We start from the raw sequence: 27,117 nt of genomic DNA, 5'->3' as shown, positions 1-27,117 counted from the left end.
CAATAATTTACTGCCATCTCTATAAGGACTTTCCGAAAGCTCTGCAAAATACCCGTCTATGGCTGTAATAGCCTCTTCCTTCGACGAAAAACGCTTTCCAAGAAGGAATTGTTTCAAGTTGTTAAAGAGGTGGTAGTCGCTGGGAGCCAATCTGGTGAATACGGTGGATGCTCAAGCAATTCGTGCATTAATTCGTTAATTTTGTCATTGTTAAAATACCTTTGTGAGCAATGCAATGCAAGTCAGGTCTTGACTCACAAATTTTTTCATGCTGATCCAAAAGACTGCAATAATATTCAGAGTTGATTGTTTTACCTTTCTGTAGATAATCAATCAACAAAATTCCTTTTGCATTCCCATAACCTTCTTTGCTGATCGTTGTGGTTTCACCTACTTTGGAGCTGAACAACCAGCGTCAGTCCACTGTAAACGTTCATGTTTCAATTTAGAATCATGGTGGTAGATTCAAGTCTTATCCATAGTTATAAAACGACGCAAGAAATCGGTTTTATTCTGCTTAAAACGCTCCAAATTATGCTGAGCAATTTATTTTCGATCGAGTTTTTGTTAAATTGTTAACGTGTGCGTCACTAACTTTCCAAACAGCTTGTGTATCTGTAATACGTAATTCTCCATGTAAAATATGAAGTACTCGTTCGTTTGAGATGCCTATAGCTTTAACAATTTCACACTTAGTCAAACTTGGATCTTCACCAACAATATTATAAACTTGCTCAATGTACTATGGTTTGGTTGAGGTGTTTGGTCGTCCTTCGCGTGGATCGTCTTCAAGCCTTGTACGACCACGTTTAAATTCTCCATCCAAAATAACAACGGTGCGTTTTGAAGGTGAGGACTCCTTATACTCTTCTAACAATTGATTATAAATTTCTTCAAATGGCTTGTAAAAAAATAATTAATTAACAGAATGACTTGAAACTTTGCATGTGTCCTCACGACTGATTGAGAAAAAAAATTTGGAGCTATTAGTGCAATATTTTGGTGACAGCAGAGACTTTGCAAACAAACTGTACCTATTCCCACAAGAATAATGTGCACGCCTGATTTAATCATCGCAACCGGTGATCCGATAAATAGCATAGCCTGGCGACCTATGCTGCTTCTCAAACCATTTGTCCATAATAGTCATGATTGAGATTTCCTGGACTTTATTTCTGCGGATAACTGGACCTCTTTTTAAATTTAACAAAGTAAATTGGGTCAGCTACAGATAATTTACAAAGAGTACCACACTTTCCATTCCGACGGACGTAATAGTTGGCTAACGTCAATTCTGCAAGGTAATCGCGGCGCGCGGTAATCTTTTGGAGACGATGCAGCAGTTTTAGCAAAGCTTTGAAATATGGCACAACGATCAAATTAAAATTCAATGCAGCCATGGTGATAGACACGCCTTCTCTCACCGTTGAATAGACTTGTTACCCAACGGCTGCGCAAGCACCAGAGGCGATTTCCTTCACATCATACGCAGAGGACTGTACGATATTGACGTCAGGCAAAGAAATTGATGGCATGTATATAAAAGTAAATTATCTCACCGAACTTTCTCTCTTCTTCACTGCAAGGAGCCTGACACTTTCCCCAGCGACCATATTCACCAACAGAGTACAGAGATTTTTATATTGCAGTCGATGGCATTAAAATTCCGACTGTCGAAAACCCTAAGATTTTAGGTGTTACACTTGACAGTCTGTACTCCTTCACTTCGCATACAACCGCGACTATTGCCAAAGTAAAGAGCCGAAACAACATCCGTAATTCGCAACCCGGCAGGTCCAGGAGAAAGGACAAAGAAACATTGTTGGCAATTTACAAGGGTTCCTCTTGAATTCTTTCATCAAATACCTGCACAGTGAGGTTTACATGCTTCCGTTAAGGAACACAATGCACAATTCTCCTAGCATCCTTGCAGTCATCTGCTATTAGCGGAACCGCTTCCTAGGAGCATCAAGAGATCATTCCTTGATTACGTCAACGACATAGTACCATTTACTGACCAGGCTACGGACGTAACTGACTTCAAACACGGAGCTTGAAGTCAAACCACACATTGCAGAAGAAGAGCTCGAGTTACCTCGTGATCGAATATATGTCTGGCTTGCAATTAGTTCCCGAATGACTCTGACCACCTCTTTGCAGGCCCCATGAATCCCACTCATTGATAAATCCCACTGATTTTGGCAACTAACTTGTGCCTTGCCACTTCAACAGGCTCTAGATAACCGATACAATAACAACAAAATCCATCCTTATTAAGATCGCTGATATGAATTCCAAACTATCGCTGGGATGGCTAATTTTAATATACAGAAGTGAACAAAACCAAAGTCTCTACAATGTGTGACACGTTGCGGAAGTGGCACAAGTGGACTAAATTGTGAAAAACCAACAAATTAAGCCAACTTAAATATTGTAGATTACCTTTTGGACATCTGGCTTCAAGCCATAATCAGTCTAAAAGAGTATTTGTACATATATTGGTTTTGAAAAGTATACAGAGGGCTTAATAATTTTTGCATTATAACGGGTTATAACTAAAAATTGAAACAAATTTTAATGGTCTAATGCTAATATTATGCAATTAGCGAAGTGATCATCCTTTTCACGTGTTATTTGTAACAGCAAATTCAATTAGTGCTTAAAATGGTATCTATGCAGCAAATTTTTTATAAAAAACATGAAACCGCCGGAAAAAGTTTACGTGTGTGCATTTTATTGCGGAAGGCGTCTCCAGAAGAACAATATACTCAATATTAAGGACTCTAAAAATAGAAAGGCAACCGGGTTGTGGAAGAAAGCCGACTATTATGACGCCCCAAAACATTTGGAAGCTGAAGGCAGCATTCAACAATAAGATTGCAGGAAGTCAAACCGAAGCCGCACGAAAACTCGAATGCTCATAGCCATATATCTGCAAAACGTTAAATAGACTTAGCACTAAATCGAGAAAAAAACATCGTTTTTCAGGGGCCACTGAAGAGCAGATAAGTCAAGTAAAATACCAATGTCGGTGAATGTGCGAGAATTCGAGTGGAAAATCATTCATTTTGGATGACCATAGCTATTTTAACTACGCGATCCGTAAATGCCGGGCCACGATGTACACATAGCCAATAAAGTCTGCGTTCACCCGACACATTTTTTAAGTGAAGTAAAAACACAATGTAAATAGGTAATTTCAAATCAAATTTTCTACATGTATTTTTTCTTTATATTTTTAAGTTCAAAATGCAAAAACAAAAATGTATATTCCTATTTTCATGTTTGTGATAACGGGATTTTAGTGTAAGAAGAAGTAAACATAGGCACCATTAAGTCTGCGTTAAGCTTTAAAACTAGTTACAAAAGTATTGATTTATTTATTTAAACGCCAATCGGCAATATACATAGATATAATAAAGAATTCAAGTATTATACAAAAGTAGCTAGGGTATATTAGTGTAATATCTGGAAAATATTCAAATAATTGTAAGTTAATATGTATTTCAGACTTGATTTAGATGTAGTTCAGACGAGCAGGTGTCTCTTGGTGTTTTCGGTAAAAGCAGCGTATGTTCCTCCATAGAAATCAATTTCACCTTGAAGTGAATTTACTAATTTAGCCAGTCTATTCTGAGGACCATGGATAACATAATTTTTCTTGGATTTCGATGATTTTAGTATTCTATTTCGCCTCAGGGTAAGACCAGCAGGGGCGAGTTCAAAACTGTTTAGGATCTCATGAGCATCAGTGATGTTATTGACTAATTTGTAGAAAAAAGCAGAGGTCAGCGACAGAATTTACGCTGCACATTTTCAACTTTATCGATTGTCGTGTTAGTGTAGGGAGTGAAGCCAGGATTCCGAACGTCGTACTGGTTAGCCGCTAATGCTGTTTGAAATGTTGAGAGTTTTGTACGCAGACCTCTGACGTTCTGGTAGCACAGGTGGACGTAAGATACTTTCTTCTTGCTCGTTGAGCGAACGAAATTTCTTTGAACGATTCTTGGGACACCATGGATATATTTAATTGTGTTACTGTCATCACCACTCTTCACGATTGAATCAAGCTCTTGACGCAAATTTTTCAGATGAAGTTGTTGAGAGGGAGTTAGATCAGTCTTGAAAATAAAACCTGAGTTTTCGTCTGTTGGTCTGTATTTGATAATGGAAAGTGCATCGGCTGCTGAGCGGGTGGTAATGTGAAGAGGACGTGTACATCCAGATGTAGGACGACCCAGTCTACGTAACTTGAGTTCAGTGGCCTCATCCTTGAGACTGGAAGGCAAAGCTGTGACTAACTTTGTTCTGTCATCCTCTAAACGGTCCTTTCCAGCAGCTTTATCAGACTCAGGAATATTTAGGGCAAACACGTTGGTTTCACGGCGTTTTCGTTCCAACAGTTCAGTGAAAAACTCTTCCTGGCTGGTAGGCAGCCTCATATCTACGTTTAGCTTGTCTTCAACTGATGTAGGTTTGTCATCCAGGGCAGAACATTGATTTGATAGATAGCGAGACGTTTTGTTCTGACAGTTTGCTTACTTCTTTTCTTAAGTCCTTGATTTCACTTACAACTGATTTTTTCAGGTCCCTGAACTCACGTTCATAATTTGTTGTAAAACGTTCAAAGTGTCTCTTGAGTAAGGTTTCAATATCCTTTGACGGTGGCGGATCATCTGATGCCTCCTCATCGGAATACAATACATCACATGTCTTAACACTAATGTCACTTGCACATGAGTCACAGTTCCAAACTGTTTCTTTTTTCTTAATGCTGTTGGCGATGGATTTAAACTCATCGGATGAAAGGTTGGTGCACTTTGAGTGAAACCAACGTCGACAAGCCGCACATTGAATACTTGGTTGCGGTTTATCCCGGATTATGCCTGAGCAATAACCACAAATCTGTTGTGTTGTATTTACTTTTTTGGGTGGCATTTTGTAAGTACACGATACAGGAAAAAAAGATATGTTCCAAATAATTCCGGAGTAATTTTTTATTTCCGCGTATTATCAATGCATTCATTCACTCTATGTCTAATTCACAATCAATGTTAATGTTTGTTATGCTTTTTATTATTACACCTCCCAATATTACGTCACACCCAGCTTTCTTTGTTGTACGAAATTCAATTATGGTTCAATATCAAAATTTAATCGAACTTTTCTTTGTACAGCCTTTATATTTTCTTATAAGAATCATTATTTCCTTTAAAGGAAACTTATATGAGGCATTTATTTAATATTATTTCACTTTTATATTATATTTCGTAAAATTTTTCTAGCAGTTTCGGCACAAATTGTTTTTTTAATGGTTATATTTACGTTTTCAATAATCTTTGTGAACGTAATTCGAGGGTTAACTTTCATAATATTTATTATTTCCCGTTCTTCCCGGGCTGATATTTTCGGACGGCCAGATCCAGGTTTTAACGTTAAAATTCCGTTTTTTTTTTAATTGTTTACGACGCGCTGGACAGAAGAATACGTTCTTCCAATAGTTTGCCCAATTTTTCTTAAACTTCCGCCATCTTTCCACAACTTAATGATAATTTTTCTTTCCGACAGACTAATTTCTTTTCCTTTGGTTTCCATTTTTTTAAATATTATTAAAATGCGTCACGAGCTCTTTAGACGACTAATTATATTAAAACACAATAAAATCTACTCAAAAAGAACGAAAAAATTCATGAGAAGTAACGGTATTTCCAATTCAAGCTAACTGAATGCAGACTTAATGGTGCCTATGTTTACTTGTTCTTAGTCTAAAATTCCGTTATCACAAAAATGAAAATAGGAATATACATTTTTGTTTTTGCATTTTGAACTTAAGAATATAAAGAAGAAATACATGCAGAAAATTTGAACTGAATTACCTATTTACATTGTGTTTTTACTTTATTGGCTATGTGTATATTACACAAACGATATCTCTGCAACGCCTACTTTTGTCCAAAGTTATGCTCTACATAACATAGCAGTTTCTCCTAAGGGAATTTCTGAGACATTCTTTAAACGAAATGAGCATTTTTTGGTTCCTTTCGTACATAATATCAACACCATAAAAACGATGAAATCGTATTTAGACCGGACAAAGCTTCTTCTCAGTATGCAAATGCGACATTGGAGTTCTTGGTCAATAAAAACAACTTCTTTGTGCCTAAAGAAAATATGCTGACAAACTTACCACAATGCTGACCGATTGAAGATTTTTTTTGAAGAAGTCAAAGCTCTAGTGTATAAAATTAGTTAGAAGGCCCAAAAGTTTAAGCAGCTGACACGTTGCATCCGCAAGTGTCTTAAGAAAGTTGATACTAACGGTGTACAACGTGCTTGCCCAAGTACGACTGGTTGCTGACAAGGGCCCGTATTTTGAAGTTCATTAATTTTTTCGTTTTTATTACATGGAATAACTTACCTTTGTTTAATAGTATATTTTGAATTACGCTGAAATAAAATGTGTGCAGATTGTTAGCCATAACCCGTTAGTTTATAGTCTTTTCGCAAAGGAGATAATTGATCAATTAACCGGCCTTTGCTGGATTAAAGTGCTAATTAAGGTCGTTTTACCATACATAATAAAAATTTTAATTTACTATAATTATTCTCAATAGATTACAAATCCAATTGAAACTGGACTACAACTCTGCGGATTGTTGACCACGGCTTCAACGCATACTTTTTTGCTAATATATGCAATAAGATATAGAAAAGCTAATAACTTATGTGATCTAAAACCTTTGTTTGTTTCATATCGAAATATATTCAGTTTTAATTTTTTATCATACGGATGAAAAATTGTTCATATGCGACACCGGATATTTGGTTAATAAAAGTAATCACAACATTAAAAACTCACTTTCTTTATATGTGGAATCACTTGAGATATGTGAATTAATCCGTTTTGAGTCCGTGAGATCTTTCAACATGACTTCACAACTGTGAAGTAACGAGTCTCCAAATCTTAATTTAAGTAATTCCAAGTTTCGAATTTCTTTATCGGCATTGAAATCCAAATAAGTTAGTAACCGATCTGCCATTAAGTTACGATATTCGTTCATAAATAGTTCTTTACTTCCATATATCTCAACTACCATAGATATTATATCGGATGAACGGTTGACATTGGTTAACTGAGCGCGTGCTGTCTGATCGATACCATATGAATCTGGCAACCAATTTTCCCAATTGTTAAGTTCGTCATTAGCGTCTAGCTTGGGATTTCCTTTAATTGATTCTCCTTTAGCTAGTTCTTCTGTTAAATCAGTAGGACCTTCTTCAGTGAGACCTGTTACCACTCGCCTCACAGTATCGCTGCGTTTGCGAAGATAATCTCTTATTGGTGCAGTTACTGTTTCTAAAATAATTCCACTGTTATCAAGATATCTAATAGCTTTAATAGCCGCAATATATCCAGTTAAAATATCCATAGTATTAACGCCAGGATGTAATACTCGTACTTTTAGTGTATTCGTCAGAGTTTGAATGAAGTGCTTTCTCATATCTATCTTCTCCATGCAAATCTTTAAATCATCTATGGCAGGAATGGAATCCGGAAAATCTAAAATTAAAAATAAACTTAAAGACCTTTAAATAAAAACATAATTTAGGTTCTGCTGTAATACGCTGAACAATGTAAATGAAATGTAGGATGGGAATAACATAAAATGATAACACAAACTATTTTCGCAGATGATATTATTTGCGCAGTAATAAATAAATTTACCTTTACTCTTAGTTTGCACATACAAACTTAAACAATAGCTGTCTTCGACTGGTCATTTCTCTGGTCTCTTGTCAAAAAATTTACATGTGAAAGCAACAACAAAGTTATCGAGTTGAATTGAAGCAGGAGAGTATGCGGATACCTCATTAAAGTGGTATAACTTCTATCTTCATTACTGCCAAGTTTTGTTTTGCATATTTTAGCTCACTTTACTATTGTGAATGGTTCAAATGACAAACGAAATTAAAAGATTCCTTTTTTTCCTGTATTTTTAAAACATAAGACTTAATTCCCATTATAATAATTTATAAAAAACTAAAAAAAAATGATTACAGTAACGTTTTTTAACGCGAAAAAAATTTTTTTTTTCCACTAAGAAAGAATTATAACACTAGTGCTCTTTATGTATACTCAAACCGTACAAACTCATATTTACGAGTTTGGTTCTTGATTGCCATTCGGAATGGGTTCAAAATCAATCCGAAGCAAATTATAACAAGTAAGGAAGGATCAAGTTCGGATGTAAATAAACATTTTATATTAGCACAATATCCGGGAAGTATTTTTTAGTATGGCACCAGGTAAAGATTTACCAGAGGGGTTGACATTATGTATCTTAATTAAAGCCCTTTATAGTTTTTCCGTTAACGGCAATTGTGGCCGTGGCAATTTTTTTTTTGTATAATGCTAAACTTCTCAGAGTGCAAAAGAACGCATATACCAAGTTTCATAAATATGTACATATATCTTAATTTTTTCTTATATCATAGCTTGCTCGGACAGACAACCGGAATTCAATTGTCTGACCATCCTGATTGTTTACTCTTTTCGTTGTATTCCACGATTTCGTGTCTTCATACTTGTATAACAACACCTTTCGTTTTTATATACTCAATTTATTTTCAATATTTAAATACACTTTTTTTTTATTTTTTTGTAAATATTCAAAATAAACTGATGCTAGTGGAGCGGTGATGTGGCTGCCTGGGCAGCCCCTGCAGTTAATTTGACTCTGTCAAGTAAGGGAAGGTGGATCCACTCCTTGATACCGAATATAAGCCGACGTGTATTATTACCTTATCTTATCTTATCTTTATATATACATTTATTATATGCACTGTACCAATTGTATTGAAACACCTAGTGCTAAAATGTGTCCGATTCCGACATAAAAGGCGAATACTCTCTGAAAAGGTAGGGAAACTTCTACCTATATGTGTCCCAGACTGCCTATATGCGGCTTAATAAGGCATATTATGCAAAAGGCCTGCGTAGACGAAACTGCTAAAAGACCAAGAGCGCAGTCCCTAAAAACTACAAGACAAATTTAAGACGTCTACATAAGGGAATATAAATAAACGAGAATTATCATATATAATATGATTCCTGCGAAGGAAAGCCTAGTGGTTGTTCCGCAGGGAAACACAGGTCTGAGAGCAAGGTGGTGCTTTTGAACAGTGAATCGGGCATAATTCATGGTACGGGCCTTTTTGAAAGATTTGCATTCACCGTTGGCGTATCCATAAAAATAAAAGCACTCGCGCAGCACACACACACACAGCATACAACACAACACACCAACCACACCATCACCACCGATCCAGCCCAAGCATATTCACCACCCAAACTATCAAAAGTATCCACCCGACTGGGACGGGGTCTCTACACGTTTTGTGTGTGTGTAGTGTGAGACAACAATATACATAAATCCAATTGTCAAAAAATTAAAATATTGTTTGAATCTTTTCTATTATTATTTAAGAAGTGGAATTAATATTGAACGATTCGGATTAACAGTCCATTATCCCGTGTTGGCCAATTTTCCACTTAAAGTTTCAGTGTGGTTTTTGTGCAAATTGAATACAAATGCCATACGCATACAAATGGTCCTCGAGCCTTGTCACCTAAGGGGTAAACAACAACTAGTTAATGTGAAAAAAAAAATTAATAAACAAATACACATACAATACATACTTGTATATATAAAAAAAATGCAAAAAGTTTAAATGTAGATACAAATTATTCAACAAAATTCACTGGAAGCAAATGTTTTTAGCACTTCTATTGACGGTGTGAAAATCAAATTTTTTCACACCAATTGAACTGTCATTGTGGCCAACTGCCTTTTCCGGTTGCGTCGCATGCCTGGGAAATTGGCAACCGCGCACAGACGAAATAAATCAATTATAGCAATTTATGTGTTTGTACTCCATATACTATATACAAACATATATACACATATAGCCTAAAATATTTTGAAATTTTATATATATACTCTCGCAACCTGTTGCTACAGAGTATAATAGTTTTGTTCACCTAACGGTTGTTTGTATCACCTAAAACTAATCGAGTTAGATATAGGGTTATATATATATAAATGATCAGGATGAAGAGACGAGTTAAAATCCGGGTGACTGTCTCTCCGTCTGTCCGTCCGTGCAAGCTGTAACTTGAGTAAAAATTGAGATATCTTTATGAAACTTGGTAGACATGTTTTTTGGTACGGTGAGACGGTTAGTATTGCAGATGGGCGTAATCGTATCACTGCCACGCCCACAAAACGCAATAAGATATAAGACTGTTATTTGGTACACACGATCTCATTAGGGAGGGGCATCTGCAGTTAATTTTTTTTTAAGTGGGCGTGGTCCCGCCCCTAATAGGTTTAATGTGCATATCTCCTAAACCGCTAATTCTATAATAACAAAATTCACTGGAAGCAAATGTTTTTAGAACCTCTACCTACAGTGTGAAAATAGTTGAAATCGGGTGGCAACTCCGCCCACTCCCATATAACGGTACTGTTAAAAAATACAAAAACCGCGATAAACCAAGCACTAAATACGCCAGAGACATTTTATCTCTGGGATGGTATGTGATGACTTTATAGGAACCGCGTTCAAAATTAATCAGGGGGCGTGGCACCGCCCACTTAAAGGTTAAAACCCATATCTTGGGATCCGCTTAACCGATTTCAACCAAATTCGGTGCATAACGTTCTTTCCATATTTCTATGTTATAGTGCGAAATGGGCGAAATCGGACTAAAACCACGCCTATTTCCCGTATAACACCATTTTCATCTCCATCTGATTCTTTCACTTTCCACTATGCATATCAAGCAACAATGAATATATCGCGGTAAAACTTGGCGTGAATAATACGTCTAAGTTTGTCACCTTGTGACCAAAAATTGTCTAAATCGAACCAAAACTGTTCAAGCCCCTAAGTACTAAATATGTGGACCCCAGTGGCTATGGTTGACCTTCAACCGAAAATATCAGTCAATCCACAAAGAAATCTCAAACGAGTAAACCATTTGACTTTGCGAGAGTATAAAATGTTCGGTTACATATTGGCCCTTCCTTACTTGTTCATTATGTTTTTTTCTAACTTGATTCAAATTTTAATATGATTTTGTATAATTTATTTTGGTTTTGCTTTGTTAGCATTTTTCTAACGGTATAAGTCAGAATTTTCAACCATTTGGTAAACATTTTTTATTAAAATTAAATTAATTTATTACTCTTTTATTTTTTCAGTTTCTAAACTTTGTTATTTTGTTTGTACAATTGTCACTTTTTTTTTTAATTTTCTCAATTTTCGTTTTATTAACCAATTTATTTTATAATTTTTTTTTACTATTCGAAGTATTTTGCTATTGATTTTTTTATCCATTTTTGTTTTTTTGAAAAATTTTCTCATTTTTTTTTTATTATTTGAAATTATTTGAAACTTCTTTTTATTGTTCGAATGTTTTTTTTATAGTTCGATTTTTTTTTATATATATTTTACTATTCGAAATTTTTATAAATGATTCTCTCGAATTTTTTATTAATGATTTTTTTGGTACATTGTCACTTTTTTTAATTTTCCTAGTTTTCGTTTTAATAACCAATTTATTTTATAATTTTTTTACTATTTGAAATTTTTATTATTGATGTTTTTTACTCATTTTTTTTTTTTTTTTTTAAATTTCCTCAATTTTTTTTATTATTTGGTATTTTTTTTTTATTGTTCGAACTTTTTTATAAATATTTTACTATTCGGAATTTTTATTAATGAGTTTTTTGGTACTTTATTTATATATATTTTGAAAAATATCTTTAATTTTTTTCATTATTTGAACGTTTTATAATTTTTATTTTTTTACTATTATTGTCTAGTATTTTTTTTGGAATTTTTTTAATCTCTTCACATTTTTTCTAATCATTTGGTAGACATTTTTAGTAATTTTGGTAATCTTATATAAACATTTTGCAATTTAATTTTTAGGATATGTGTTTATATCAATTTTATTGCTTCTTAACTTATTTTTTGTAATTTTTTTATACATTTGTACATACATCTACATATGAATGTAAGTGCATTATACAGCTTTCTCGAATTTAAACAAAGAAAACTTGCTTCTTCACGAAGCACTTATAAATATTAAATTCTTTGGCAACCACATTTACCGTTAGCCTACTTTCTGTCATTGTTTTCGATTGATATCACAAAATTGAATTGAATTCGGTTTAAGTTCTCGCATGAATTTTTCATTTCCCCCACAAAACACTACGAAAATCAATAAATAAAATGCCGTCATAGAAATCTCGAAAAATGTAAAAAAAAAATATAAAATTTTAAAAAATTTTAGGCTATATGTGTATATACGTTTGTATATAGTATATGGAGTACAAACACATAAATTGCTATAATTGATTTATTTCGTCTGTGCGCGGTTGCCAATTTCCCAGGCATGCGACGCAACCGGAAAAGGCAGTCGGCCACAATGACGGTTCAATTGGAATGAAAAAATTTGTTTTTTCCACCGGAAATGTTTGTATTCATATAAATTACTTTTTATTTGGAATTTTTTATTTTTGGCTGTCTGTTTGCATTTAAGCGAACTAGTCTCTTAGTTTTTCAGATATCATTCTGAAATTTTGCACAATTTTCTTTTTTCCCCAAGAAGCTGCTCATTTGTCGAACCACTATAGCATATAGCTGCCATACAAACTGAACGACTGTAATCAAATTTTTTTATGGAAAACTTTTTTATTTGACAAGATATCTTCACGAAATCAGGCATGAGTTGTTGTGTAAAGCAACAATGTAATCTTTGAAGAAATTGTTCAGATCAGAAAACTATATTATATAGCTGCCATACAAATTGAACGATCGAAATCAAGTTCTTGTAAGAAAACTTGAACCTGTGAAGGGTAGTATAGCTTCGGAGCAGCCGAAGTTAATGTTTTTTCTGGTTTTTATACTCTCGCAACCTGTTGCTACAGAGTATAATAGTTTTGTTCACCTAACGGTTGTTTGTATCACCTAAAACTAATCGAGTTAGATATAGGGTTATATATATATAAATGATCAGGATGAAGAGACGAGTTGAAATCCGGGTGACTGTCTGTCCGTCCGTCCGTCCGTGCAAGCTCTAATTTGAGTAAAAATTGAGATATCTTTATGAAACTTGGTAGACATGTTTCTTGGTACCGTGAGACGGTTGGTATTGCAGATGGGTGTAATCGGACCACTGCCACGCCCACAAAACGCCATTAATCAAAAACAAATAACTTGCCATAACTAAGCTCTGCAATAAGATACAAGACTGTTATTTGGTACACAGGATCACATTACGGAGGGACATCTGCAGTTAATTTTTTTAAAAGTGGGCGTGGTCCCGCCTCTAATAGGTTTAATGTGCTTATCTCCTAAACCGCTAATGCTATAATAACAAAATTCACTAGAAGCAAATGTTTTTAGCACTTCTATTGACGGTGTGAAAATAGTTGAAATCGGGTGGCAACTCCGTCCACTCCCCATATAACGGTTCTGTTAAAAACTACTAAAAGCGCGATAAATCAAGCACTAAACACGCCAGAGACATTAAATCTTATCTCTGAGATGGCATAAATTGGCTTTATAGGAACCGCGTTCAAAATTAGTCAGTGGGCGTGGCACAGCCCACTTTTAGGTGAAAACCCATATCTTGAGATCTGCTCAACCGATTTCAACCAAATTCGGTGCATAACGTTCTTTTCATGTTTCTATGTCATAGTGCGAAAATGGGCGAAATCGGACTACAATCACGCTTACTTCCCATGTAACACCATTTTCAATTCCATCTGATTCTTTCACTTTCCACTATGCAAATCAGGTAACAATGATTATATCGGGGTAAAACTTTGCGTGAATAATGCAATTAAAGTATGCCACCCTGCGGGCAAAAATTGTCTAAATCGAACCAAAACTGTTCAAACCCCTAAGTACTAAATATGTGGACCCCAGTGCCTATAGTTGACCTTCTACCGAAAATATCAGTCAATCCACAAAGAAATCTCAAACGAGTATACCATTTGACTTTGCGAGAGTATAAAATGTTCGGTTACATCCGAACTTAGCCCTTCCTTACTTGTTATTATTATTTTTTAATAAAAAAAATTTGTTTTTGCAAAGTTTGCTTATATTTTTTTCGATTTTAAAAAGTTATCTCATGTTTGTATAATATATTTATAGTTGAATTTTATTTTAAATTATTATTTTATTTGTTTAAATTAAATTACTGATTTCATGCAATTATATTTTTAAATAATACGTAATATTTTAGGCTATATGTGTACCTATATTTATACTCGCGCAACCTGTTGCTACAGAGTATAATAGTTTTGTTCACCTAACGGTTGTTTGTATCACCTAAAACTAATCGAGTTAGATATAGGGTTATATATATATAAATGATCAGGATGAAGAGACGAGTTAAAATCCGGGTGACTGTCTCTCCGTCTGTCCGTCCGTGCAAGCTGTAACTTGAGTAAAAATTGAGATATCTTTATGAAACTTGGTAGACATGTTTTTTGGTACGGTGAGACGGTTAGTATTGCAGATGGGCGTAATCGTATCACTGCCACGCCCACAAAACGCAATAAGATATAAGACTGTTATTTGGTACACACGATCTCATTAGGGAGGGGCATCTGCAGTTAATTTTTTTTTAAGTGGGCGTGGTCCCGCCCCTAATAGGTTTAATGTGCATATCTCCTAAACCGCTAATTCTATAATAACAAAATTCACTGGAAGCAAATGTTTTTAGAACCTCTACCTACAGTGTGAAAATAGTTGAAATCGGGTGGCAACTCCGCCCACTCCCATATAACGGTACTGTTAAAAAATACAAAAACCGCGATAAACCAAGCACTAAATACGCCAGAGACATTTTATCTCTGAGATGGTATGTGATGACTTTATAGGAACCGCGTTCAAAATTAATCAGGGGGCGTGGCACCGCCCACTTAAAGGTTAAAACCCATATCTTGGGATCCGCTTAACCGATTTCAACCAAATTCGGTGCATAACGTTCTTTCCATATTTCTATGTTATAGTGCGAAATGGGCGAAATCGGACTAAAACCACGCCTATTTCCCGTATAACACCATTTTCATCTCCATCTGATTCTTTCACTTTCCACTATGCATATCAAGCAACAATGAATATATCGCGGTAAAACTTGGCGTGAATAATACGTCTAAGTTTGTCACCTTGTGACCAAAAATTGTCTAAATCGAACCAAAACTGTTCAAGCCCCTAAGTACTAAATATGTGGACCCCAGTGGCTATGGTTGACCTTCAACCAAAATATCAGTCAATCCACAAAGAAATCTCAAACGAGTAAACCATTTGACTTTGCGAGAGTATAAAATGTTCGGTTACATATTGGCCCTTCCTTACTTGTTCATTATGTTTTTTTCTAACTTGATTCAAATTTTAATATGATTTTGTATAATTTATTTTGGTTTTGCTTTGTTAGCATTTTTCTAACGGTATAAGTCAGAATTTTCAACCATTTGGTAAACATTTTGTATTAAAATTAAATTAATTTATTACTCTTTTATTTTTTCAGTTTCTAAACTTTGTTATTTTGTTTGTACAATTGTCACTTTTTTTTTTAATTTTCTCAATTTTCGTTTTATTAACCAATTTATTTTATAATTTTTTTTTACTATTCGAAGTATTTTACTATTGATTTTTTTATCCATTTTTGTTTTTTTGAAAAATTTTCTCAATTTTTTTTATTATTTGAAATTATTTGAAACTTCTTTTTATTGTTCGAATGTTTTTTTATTGTTCGATTTTTTTTATATATATTTTACTATTCGAAATTTTTATAAATGATTCTCTCGAATTTTTTATTAATGATTTTTTTGGTACATTGTCACTTTTTTTAATTTTCCTAGTTTTCGTTTTAATAACCAATTTATTTTATAATTTTTTTACTATTTGAAATTTTTATTATTGATGTTTTTTACTCATTTTTTTTTTTTTTTTTTAAATTTCCTCAATTTTTTTTATTATTTGGTATTTTTTTTTTATTGTTCGAACTTTTTTATAAATATTTTACTATTCGGAATTTTTATTAATGAGTTTTTTGGTACTTTATTTATATATATTTTGAAAAATATCTTTAATTTTTTTCATTATTTGAACGTTTTATAATTTTTATTTTTTTACTATTATTGTCTAGTATTTTTTTTGGAATTTTTTTAATCTCTTCACATTTTTTCTAATTATTTGGTAGACATTTTTAGTAATTTTGGTAATCTTATATAAACATTTTGCAATTTAATTTTTAGGATATGTGTTTATATCAATTTTATTGCTTCTTAACTTATTTTTTGTAATTTTTTTATACATTTGTACATACATCTACATATGAATGTAAGTGCATTATACAGCTTTCTCGAATTTAAACAAAGAAAACTTGCTTCTTCACGAAGCACTTATAAATATTAAATTCTTTGGCAACCACATTTACCGTTAGCCTACTTTCTGTCATTGTTTTCGATTGGTATCACAAAATTGAATTGAATTCGGTTTAAGTTCTCGCATGAATTTTTCATTTCCTCCACAAAACACTACGAAAATCAATAAATAAAATGCCGTCATAGAAATCTCGAAAAATGTAAAAAAAAAATATAAAATTTTAAAATATTTTAGGCTATATGTGTATATACGTTTGTATATAGTATATGGAGTACAAACACAGAAATTGCTATAATTGATTTATTTCGTCTGTGCGCGGTTGCCAATTTCCCAGGCATGCGACGCAACCGGAAAAGGCAGTCGGCCACAATGACGGTTCAATTGGAATGAAAAAATTTGTTTCTTCCACCGGAAATGTTTGTATTCATATAAATTACTTTTTATTTGGAATTTTTTATTTTTGGCTGTCTGTTTGCATTTAAGCGAACTAGTCTCTTAGTTTTTCAGATATCATTCTGAAATTTTGCACAATTTTCTTTTTTCCCCAAGAAGCTGCCCATTTGTCGAACCACTATAGCATATAGCTGCCATACAAACTGAACGACTGTAATCAAATTTTTTTATGGAAAACTTTTTTATTTGACAAGATATCTTCACGAAATCAGGCATGAGTTGTTGTGTAAAGCAACAATGTAATCTTTGAAGAAATTGTTCAGATCAGAAAACTATATTATATAGCTGCCATACAAATTGAACGATCGAAATCAAGTTCTTGTAAGAAAACTTGAACCTGTGAAGGGTAGTATAGCTTCGGAGCAGCCGAAGTTAATGTTTTTTCTGGTTTTTATACTCTCGCAACCTGTTGCTACAGAGTATAATAGTTTTGTTCACCTAACGGTTGTTTGTATCACCTAAAACTAATCGAGTTAAATATAGGGTTATATATATATAAATGATCAGGATGAAGAGACGAGTTGAAATCCAGGTGACTGTCTGTCTGTCCGTCCGTCCGTGCAAGCTGTAACTTGAGTAAAAATTTAGATATCTTTATGAAACTTGGTAGACATGTTTCTTGGTACCGTGAGACGGTTGGTATTGCAGATGGGCGTAATCGGACCACTGCCACGCCCACAAAACGCCATTAATCAAAAACAAATAAATTGCCATAACTAAGCTCCGCAATAAGATACAAGACTGTTATTTGGTACACATGATCACATTAGGGAGGGGCATCTGCAGTTAAATTTTTTTTTTTTTAAGTGGGCGTGGTCCCGCCTCTAACAGGTTTAATGTGCATAGCTCCTAAGCCGCTAATGCTATAATAACAAAATTTACTAGAAGCAAATGTTTTTAGCACTTCTATTGACGATGTGAAAATAGTTGAAATCGGGTGGCAACTCCGCCCACTCCCCATATAACGGTACTGTTAAAAACTACTAAAAGCGCGATAAATCTTTAGTGCTTGAGTGCTGCCCGCCAGAGACATGAAATTTTATCTCTGGGATGGTATGAGATGACTTTATAGGAACCGTGTTCAAAATTAGACAGTGGGCGTGGCGCAGCCCACTTTAAGGTGAAAACCCATATCTTGAGATCTACTTAATCGATTTCAACCAAATTCGGTGCATAACGTTCTTTTCATATTTCTATGTTATAGTGCGAAAATGGGAGAAATCGGACTACAACCACGCCTATTTCCACGACAATTTTTGGTCACAAGGTGGCATACTTGTACTTCAAACGCATTATTCACGCAAAGTTTTACCCCGATATAATCATTGTTGCTTGATATGCATAGTGGAAAGTGAAAGAATCAGATGGAATTGAAAATGGTGTTATATGGGAAATAGGCGTGGTTATAGTCCGATTTCGCCCATTTTCGCACTAAAATTTAGAAATATGAAAATAACGTTATGTACCGAGTTGAAATTGGTGAAGCAGATCTCAAGATATTGGTTTTCACCTAAAAATGGGCGGTGCCACGCCCACTGACTAATTTTGAACGCGGCTCCTATAAAGTCATCTCATACCATCTCAGAGATAAAATTTAATGTCTCTGGCGTGTTTAGTGCTTGATTTTTTAGTAGTTTTTAACAGTACCGTTATATGGGGAGTGGGCGGAGTTGCCACCTGATTTCAACTATTTTCACACTCGTCATAGAGGTTCTAAAAAAATTTGCTTCCAGTGAATTTTGTTATTATAGCATTAGCGGTTTAGGAGATATGCACATTAAACCTATTAGAGGCGGGACCACGCCCACTTTTAAAAAAAATTTTAAGTGCAGATGCCCCCCCCTAATGTGATCATGTGTACCAAATAACAGTCTTATATCTTATTGCGGAGCTTAGTTATGGCAATTTATTTGTTTTTGATTAATGGCGTTTTGTGGGCGTTGCAGTGGTCCGATTACGCCCATCTGCTATACCAACCGTCTCACGGTACCAAGAAACATGTCTACCAAGTTTCATAAAGATATCTCAATTTTTACTCAAGTTACAGCTTGCACGGACGGACAGACGGATTTCAATTCGGCTCTTCATCCTGATCATTTATATATAAATAACCCTATATCTAACTCGAATAGTTTTAGGTGATACAAACAACCGTTAGGTGAACAAAACTATTATACTCTGTAGCAACAGGTTGCGAGAGTATAAAAATATTACTACAAAACAAGTTTCACATAGAAGGATAATGCGTAAAACGACATCAAGAAAAGATAAACTAACTTTTCGTCAATTAAGAAAGGATGTTCGATATACGAAAAATGTGGCACAAACCATCCCAAGCTTTTCTCACAATAATACAAGTATTTTCGGTCGATATTTCTGGTTATTTTTCACTTTTTAGTTCAATGTGCTTTAAAAGCATGTCTTTTAGTATTTTTAACCATACTTATTATTTAGCCAAACGTGGTGTTTTCACTTTTTTTAAGGATGTGTTTGAGTAAATTTGGTATTCAAATTGCAGCATGGATAGGTCATGCTTTTAGCTGCATAGTTTTATGATCGTTGTACGATTTCGCCCATTTTCACAGTGTGTGATAGGAATGGCTGGGTAACCTCACATACCAAATTCGGTTGAAATTAGTTTAACAGTTCGTGAGATATAGGATTTCACCTAAAGCTTGGTGGTGTCACGCCCATTTTCCAATTTTTACAGCTTCTCCTATAAAGCTCTTCCCTACCATCTTGTTTGTGAAATTTAATGCTTATGCCGCATTTATTTAGTGAGTTATCGCACTTTTAGTAGTTTTTAACATAACCGTTATATGAGTGGGCGTGGATGTTAGCTGCACGCAACTGTATATACGAATTTATATTCTTCCCATATATGTTACCACTTTTCTGCGCTCTCATCGAACAGTTACTATACAATATGTTTATATATACAGACATTTATGTGCTTTTAGTATTTCGCTATATTATACTTGTATAAAGCTATGCATATATAACAATTCTATGTAACTACAAGTGATAAAAACGAAACAAAACAAATAGAAAAAAATAGCAATACATACAGGCATAAAACATAAGCAAACATATGAAAATAAATATATATATGTACATATACATATATATATAATTAAGCGCGAGTGAGCCGAAGATAAAGTAAGCTGAAACTTAGTACAAAAAAATGTTGGAGCAAATTTAGTAAAAATATATATATTTATATGCTAATATATATTTATATGCTAATATATATATTTAAATAAAACTAAAATCGATTTGTGCGGTGAACAAGAGTTCGAAAATTTAAATACACTAAAATAAAAGTGTAAAAAAATACGAAATCAACAAACAAAATCTGTGACCAAAAAACCAAATTGTCTCAACTTTCAATTTTCTTCCTTTTCACAAGGCACGCCGGCAGAAGCCACACCCTCAAAGCAGTGTGTAAAACAAAAATAATCAAAAGATAATTCAATTTTAAGATTTAACACTGAAAGTGATAGCTTTATTAGATAATGCACATGGTTTTCAGCTTTCCTTATTACTGACAATCTAAATTTAAAAATTTACAGTATAGATAACACATGGGCAAGCCTTCTGGCAGCGTACGATACAGTACTAGATACTGACTAAGTTGAACTCCCAGAAAACATAAATGCTTCGGTGTCAATTAATATGAAAATGGTCTCGATCAGTATAAAATGATATTAAACCAAATAAATTAGATAAATGCATATTTCTGAACGTACCAGCTTGTGATACTGAAGAAGAACTCATGAAAACATAAAATCTGTACCATCTCATACACAAAACAAAAGGGGCAGAAGGCAGTATTATCAAAGGCACTGGTCGAAAAATACGAAAATGTAAGCCTATTGGCAGATAACCAAATAACAATGTTAATGAATTTACCAAATATTCAACAAAAAGCCAGCCATCTGTGAAACACAAAATATTTCAACAGGATTATGTTACCCTACCCTAGTAAATATCTGTGCAGGGACACTACCTGATGTTGCTTTGCTACGATGGGAACAATCACTAGTAGCAAGAATGAAATCGCCAAAATGGCATCAAATGAAAGAATTCCTCACCGCTCAATATGAAATAGCAAAGCGCGTAGACAAAAAACCAATTAAGTCAAAAAGTCATCAAAATGATTCAAATAAAAACTTTTTTAAGAACCAAGCCAGGAATAATAGACACATTTGTGTAAAAACAAATAAATCATTGACAATCATTATGTGAAATTTGAAAAGGAGGTCATAATATAAGATCTTGTGAGAAATTTAAAAAATGTCCATTTCAGATAGGAACAATTTTGTCCGACAACATAAACTTTGTATAAACTGCCTGTCCAACTCTCACGGAACAAATGACTGTGAAAGCAAATTCAATTGAGTATACTGTCAACGACGACATCACTCTTTGCTTCATATAACCAATTTTCAAAATACAAAACAATTGTACATAAAATCACGGCCATCAGAGAATAAAAGCAAAATTATTTTCCCAGTGCGATCATCTATAAAGAACATAAGGCATATTTATTAAAATTAATCGCATTAATAGATCAAGGCTCTCAAAGATTTTTCATATCATTTAAGGCTGAAAATTGGCTCAAATTTGCAGTCATAAATTGCAGTTTTAAAATTTCGGGAGTGGACGGAAGAATTATACAAAATTCAAATAAAATTTGCCCAATTACCATTGTCTATCTAAATGCGGATATAAGAATAGATGCACAAGCCATCGGTCTACCGCAACTCACAAATTGGCTTCTAAGCTATAAAGTAAATAAAACAAAGCAAGAAATGCTCATATCTAAAACTAGCAGAACCTAACTGCCATACCCCTTCACAAATCGATATGTTATTATGCAGTGACTTAATACCTCAAATAATTCTTGAAGGTATAGAGAAAATTGCCAATGAATTTGTTAGCACAAAACACAATCTTTGGATGATATTAAGTGGCCCAGTCAAGAAAAACTTAATTCCTTCACAACTAAGTTTAAGTACAAAAACAAGATACGAACATGGTTGTTGTGTTGTGCGACTTTCATTAAATCGCACTTTTCCAGAAACTACTACTCTAGGCCACTCTAGAATATCAGCAGTCCAGCAATTTTTGAGCTTGGAAAAAGTCTGATAAAATCGAGCTTAAAACAGCATATGATAATGTGAGTAAAGATGAGTATCTTGACCTCAATCAAGTGGCTATACCATATGAAAAAATATCTAAAGGTAGATATTTATCTTTTTCTTCCACATCACGGGGTAATAAGACCAGATAAAATCACAACAAACGAGTTGTTTTCAATGCCTCATAATGCACGACTTCAGGCAAATCACTCAAAGATGTACTTTACACTGGGCCAACATACAAACCTTTTTTGCCTACGCGGATTTTATTACATTAAGATGACCAAGATTTCCAACTTATACTCTTCCGTAAATCAATTAATAGTCCCATCAGCGACTACAAACTTAAAACAGTTCCTTTTGGCATCAATTGCGTACTCTATTTAGCTTTTAGGTCATTGCATGTGGCAAAAACCTGTGAAACAAATTTGCTTTTAACAACTTCTGTGCTACAAACACAAACATACGTGGACTATATTCTATCAGGTAGCCACAGTCTTTCATTAGCGTGCGAATCGCAAGTACTAAATTCAACCTAAAGAAACTTACATCAGATCTCTTAAAGATAATAAAAAACATAAAAAGGACAAAACTTACTAGATATAAACTTTCTTAAATTTCAAAAGGCGAGTACTACAAAAACCTTGGGGATTCAATGGAATGCGATAACAGACCTGCAATGTCCGCCATAACCAAAAGCCAAATACTTTCCTCGGTGGCAAAACTTTTCGACCCCACAGGATGGCTTTCGCAAATAATAATTCAAGAAAAATTCTCATTTAAAAACTGTGGCAAGATGGCACTGAATGGGATAAGCAAGTAAAAACGTTTATCAAAATGGGTTCAATTTGCAAACCATTTACATACCATATCGGAAATTCGAATCCCTCGATGTTACCCATCGCCCAAAATGTAGAATGACATGGCTTCTGTGATGCCTCTGAAAAGGTCGATTGCGGAACAATTTACGTACGCCCTCGGTATGATAAAAAAATATCTTTACATCTCATGATAGCCAAAGCTAAATTTGCACCCCTGAAGACACTAAGCCTGCCACGGTTCGAACTGAATGGTGCTCTTCTGTTAGCAAAACTAGTTTCAATTGTCCAAACCCATCTCAAATAATATGTATGCGGTCAGACTCAAAAATAGTTTTAGCATGGAAGACTTACTGTCAGCGTCAAAAGAATGTGTACACTTTTTTCTCATACATTTCACTCTATATTTCAGTATAAAAATATTAAAATTTTTTCAAATCAATTATCATTTACAAACTATTGAATATTGTTTTTACAAAAACTTAACAGCAATCCAAAATAAAATCCACAAGTACAAAATAACACAAACAAAACCAAATATATTCAGTATTTCAATCTGGGCAAATATGTATTCGACTACGTCGGATATTTGGCGCAAGTGCAGGTGATAATCGTGTAACGAATCAATTGGACATGCGATTAGATCCAATTAAGATTTCTGTTTTCAATAGTGATCCAGGGAATTGGCTGCCTTTTAAGGATTTGTTTGAGGCACTGGTTTACAATCGTACAGATCTGGATTCCAGTTACAAATTAAGTAAGTTACGCCAACATGTAAATGCAGACAGCGTACCATTGGTTGGCGGATTATATACAGGCGGTTATGACATATGGCAGGAATTGTAACGGCGTTTTGACAATCCACGATTGTTGGTTGAATCGTGCAGCGTATCCTGGATTTGCCTAACCAACCCGTCAAATCTCAGAAGTGTCTGCTCCGACTAGTCGACACCGTGCAAAATGTGATGCGAGCCCTAAATGTTATGTGCCTTCCGGCAAATCATTGGGACGCCCTATTGGTACAACTTCTGCTGCCCAAATTGCCTACAACCACCAGGTATGAGTGGGAGATGAGCCTTCAGACGAACAACATCCCAATGACTCAGGACTTTTTAATATTTATTGAGAAGCGTGCCAAAAATTTGGTTCAAGGAGCTACGAACGGTACAACAACTACTAATCAGAGACCAGCCCGTTCCGTTCAAGCTCATGTAGCAGCGGTAAATTCATCTGAGCCGTTACATTCCGGCAAAAGTGCAACGGTTGTTTGCCAACTTTGTTCTAACGGGCACCGAATATATAAATGTCAACGGTTCATCAATCTTTCAATACCCGAATGGTGGAGTACAGTTAAGCGGCTCTCATTATGTTTGAATTGTCTTGAGGCTGATCATGGATCGCGCGATTGTACATCGTGTGATTGTTTAAGTGCCATCATCGCCATCATACTTTGCTTTGCAAAGCCAACGTTGCACACAATTCACCGACTATGCGGGAAGACATTTAACTGTCAAATTCCCGATCGGAATATACCCAGAGACGAATATATCCACGACAACAGTGACATTTGAGGGAGGTCCGGTCGTTTCTCGTAAATGGAGACCGGACCATTTTATTAGCGACTGCGAAGGTCATCCTTATTGACCACAACGGAAGACAATTCGCATGTCGCGCTCCTTGCGACCTGGGCTCTCAGGCGAGTCTCATTACCGATGCTACTACAAAAGGTATGTGTCTTCGTAGGCATCCAGGGGAGATACGAATTGAAGGCATTGGTTCTAACGCTGCAATCTATAGTAAGGGCCATATAACGGTTCAGATGCAGGCTGCCTTTGAAAACAGCAGTAACTTTAAGGTTAAACTTGAGGCTTTTGTCGTGCCGAAAATAACCTCAGTAACGCCAGATACTAAAATAGACGCAGAAGCCTGGAGCCATTTGAAGGATTTGCCGCTAGCCGACCCAACATTTGGCACGCCGGGTCAGGTGGATTGGCTACTTGGTGCTGACGTACTGACGGATATCTTTCAAGAGGGTTTAAAACAGGGTTCTCCGGAGCAACCTTGCGCTTTAAACACCCGTCTTGGCTGGGTAGTATTCGGACCAGTCACAAGTTTCGCTCACACCACATCACACACATCTCTTACTGCGAAATGCGTCAACGAAGAACGACTGGACAAGTTACTTAGGAGCTTCTAGGAACTCGAAGAACCCACATTAACATCCGAAGTCGAAGCTGATGACTGCGAGAAGATCTTCAACGACACAGTCACCCGCACTTCAGACGGCAGGTACCAGGTGCAAATTATATTTCGACCGGATGCTCCTGCACTTGTCGAATCTCATCAATCGGCAATGCGCCTGCTTTTACAACTCGAGTACCTGTAGTCGTGTTGGCCAAACTATTCATACAGGACTTATGGAAGGCTGGTCTGCCATGGGATGCCGAACTCCCAGCAGAGCTGCGCAATACATGATTGATATTTCGCAATAGCTTGCAAGATATTGCACGGCTTCGTATTCGTTGGCTGGGTATACGAGTGGGCATTTAACGTATTTAAACGCCTTTTGCGATGCTAGTACTAAAGCATATGCAGCAGTTATATATCTTTAAACCGACGATAACAGCGGAACGTCACGCACCGTTCATGTTTCAGCGAAGACGAAGATAGCACCAATAAAGGATGTGACTATATCGCGCCTCGAACTGTGTGGTGCTCATCTTCTAATCTTAAGATTTACAGGACGCCCCATGTACGTATTGGAGCGATTCCACTATTGTTTTATGCTGGATCCGCAAAACTCCATCCACGTTCAAGCATTATGTGTCCAATCGTGTAGCATACATCCAAGCCAATTCAGACATTAATGCTTGGAAACACATTCGCTCGGAATCGAATCCAGCCGATCGTTCAAGCAGGGGCCTATCTCCTGCTCTCTTAGCAGAGCATCGCCTTTGGTGGACGGGACCGACGTGCATACACCGAGGTGTGGGCTGCACAATGAGCCTACCCACTTTGACGGAAGAGGAAGAGCAACTCTCCATAGCTGAGTCTCATCCGGTCTCCATCTTTGTTTCTAGAGCTGATTACCAGTGGATTATGACTTCCACGCAAGACAAGCGGATACGTTTCGTAGTGAAATTTAGCAAATTGAGTCGTTTGGTTAAGGCGATGGTTACCGAAATATCGTGGTTACAGGAACGATGTAGTTTCTGTCGAAGAGCAGCACTGGGCGTTACTTCTGCACGTTCGACAAGCACAAGGTAATAATTTTAAACACGAAGCTAAATCGGTTGCAATGCATTCTAGGATTGTGGGTCGTAGTCAAATCATAGCACTCAATCCCATTCTGGATGCTGACGGCATACTGAGAGTAGGTGGTCGACTCCCCAACACCGACTTAGATGAAGCTCATCGACATCAAATTATAAATTCACGGGGGGCCCTGGCTTACTTGCTAATCTCTGATGCGCATACACGTTGCATACATGGTGGTATACAACAAATGCTAGGCATCTCCAAATTATACAACGCCAGCAAATGGCCTCGCTTTCAAGAGAACGAGTACTAGTGGCACCACCATTCTCTCGTGGCGGATTAGATTACTGCGGGCCATTTCATGTTCGTGTGGGAATGCATCGCGCTACCCCGATTACAAAAACATATGCTGCCATATTTGTTTGTATGGCTTCGCGAGCGGTACATATTGAACTGGCAGAGGACTTGAGTACACAGGCATTTGTTTACGATCGCTTAATTAGTCGAAGAGGTATACGCACCACTTTATACAGTGATAATGGAACACAATTCGTAGGCGCGAATCGTCAAATGCAGGAAAACTTAAAAACTGGATAGCGACACATGCTCAACAACATTTAGCGACACATGCTCAACAACATTAGGCGAAAGCGCCGGTCAAAGTCCATGATAGACTTAACTGCAAGTCTAACCGTAGAAAGGAAAAAAATGAGAGGTTGGCTCGTGCTAAGGAAAGAATGGAACGGATTCGAAGTTTGTAAACCGGATCGAGGCGGGGATTGCGGCCAAAGGCAGGTGTCCGCTAATAGCGAAACAGCGGGTCCAGCGAAAGGACGAAGCTGTAAAGCTAAACGTGAAGCGAGACGAGGTTAGACCGTCAACCTCCAGGGCAGCAACATCGGTCAGATAGCCAAAAGGCACTTAATCGTGGCGCTCATTGACCGGAGCAACCCACTGGAGCAAATCACACA

At 35.7% G+C, this 27,117-nt stretch overlaps 1 protein-coding gene across 4 annotated transcripts in view; it reads right to left on the bottom strand.

Moving 5' to 3' along the window:
* mr (anaphase promoting complex subunit morula) overlaps positions 1-27,117 on the bottom strand; it is a 171,871-nt gene that overhangs the window by 73,550 nt on the left and 71,204 nt on the right. For all 4 annotated transcript variants that reach the window (XM_036368905.2, XM_036368902.2, XM_036368904.2 and 1 more), the window contains exon 5: positions 6,860-7,561. In XM_036368905.2, coding sequence (XP_036224798.2) covers positions 6,860-7,561 — 702 coding nt within the window. The remainder of the gene's footprint in view (positions 1-6,859; positions 7,562-27,117) is intronic.

Source organism: Bactrocera oleae, chromosome 4 (assembly GCF_042242935.1).
Source record: "Bactrocera oleae isolate idBacOlea1 chromosome 4, idBacOlea1, whole genome shotgun sequence".
In the NCBI taxonomy this organism is placed as follows: Eukaryota; Metazoa; Arthropoda; class Insecta; order Diptera; family Tephritidae; genus Bactrocera; species Bactrocera oleae.
The sequence above is the reverse complement of the archived record's forward strand: the minus strand, read 5'-3'. Positions and strand labels throughout refer to the sequence as shown.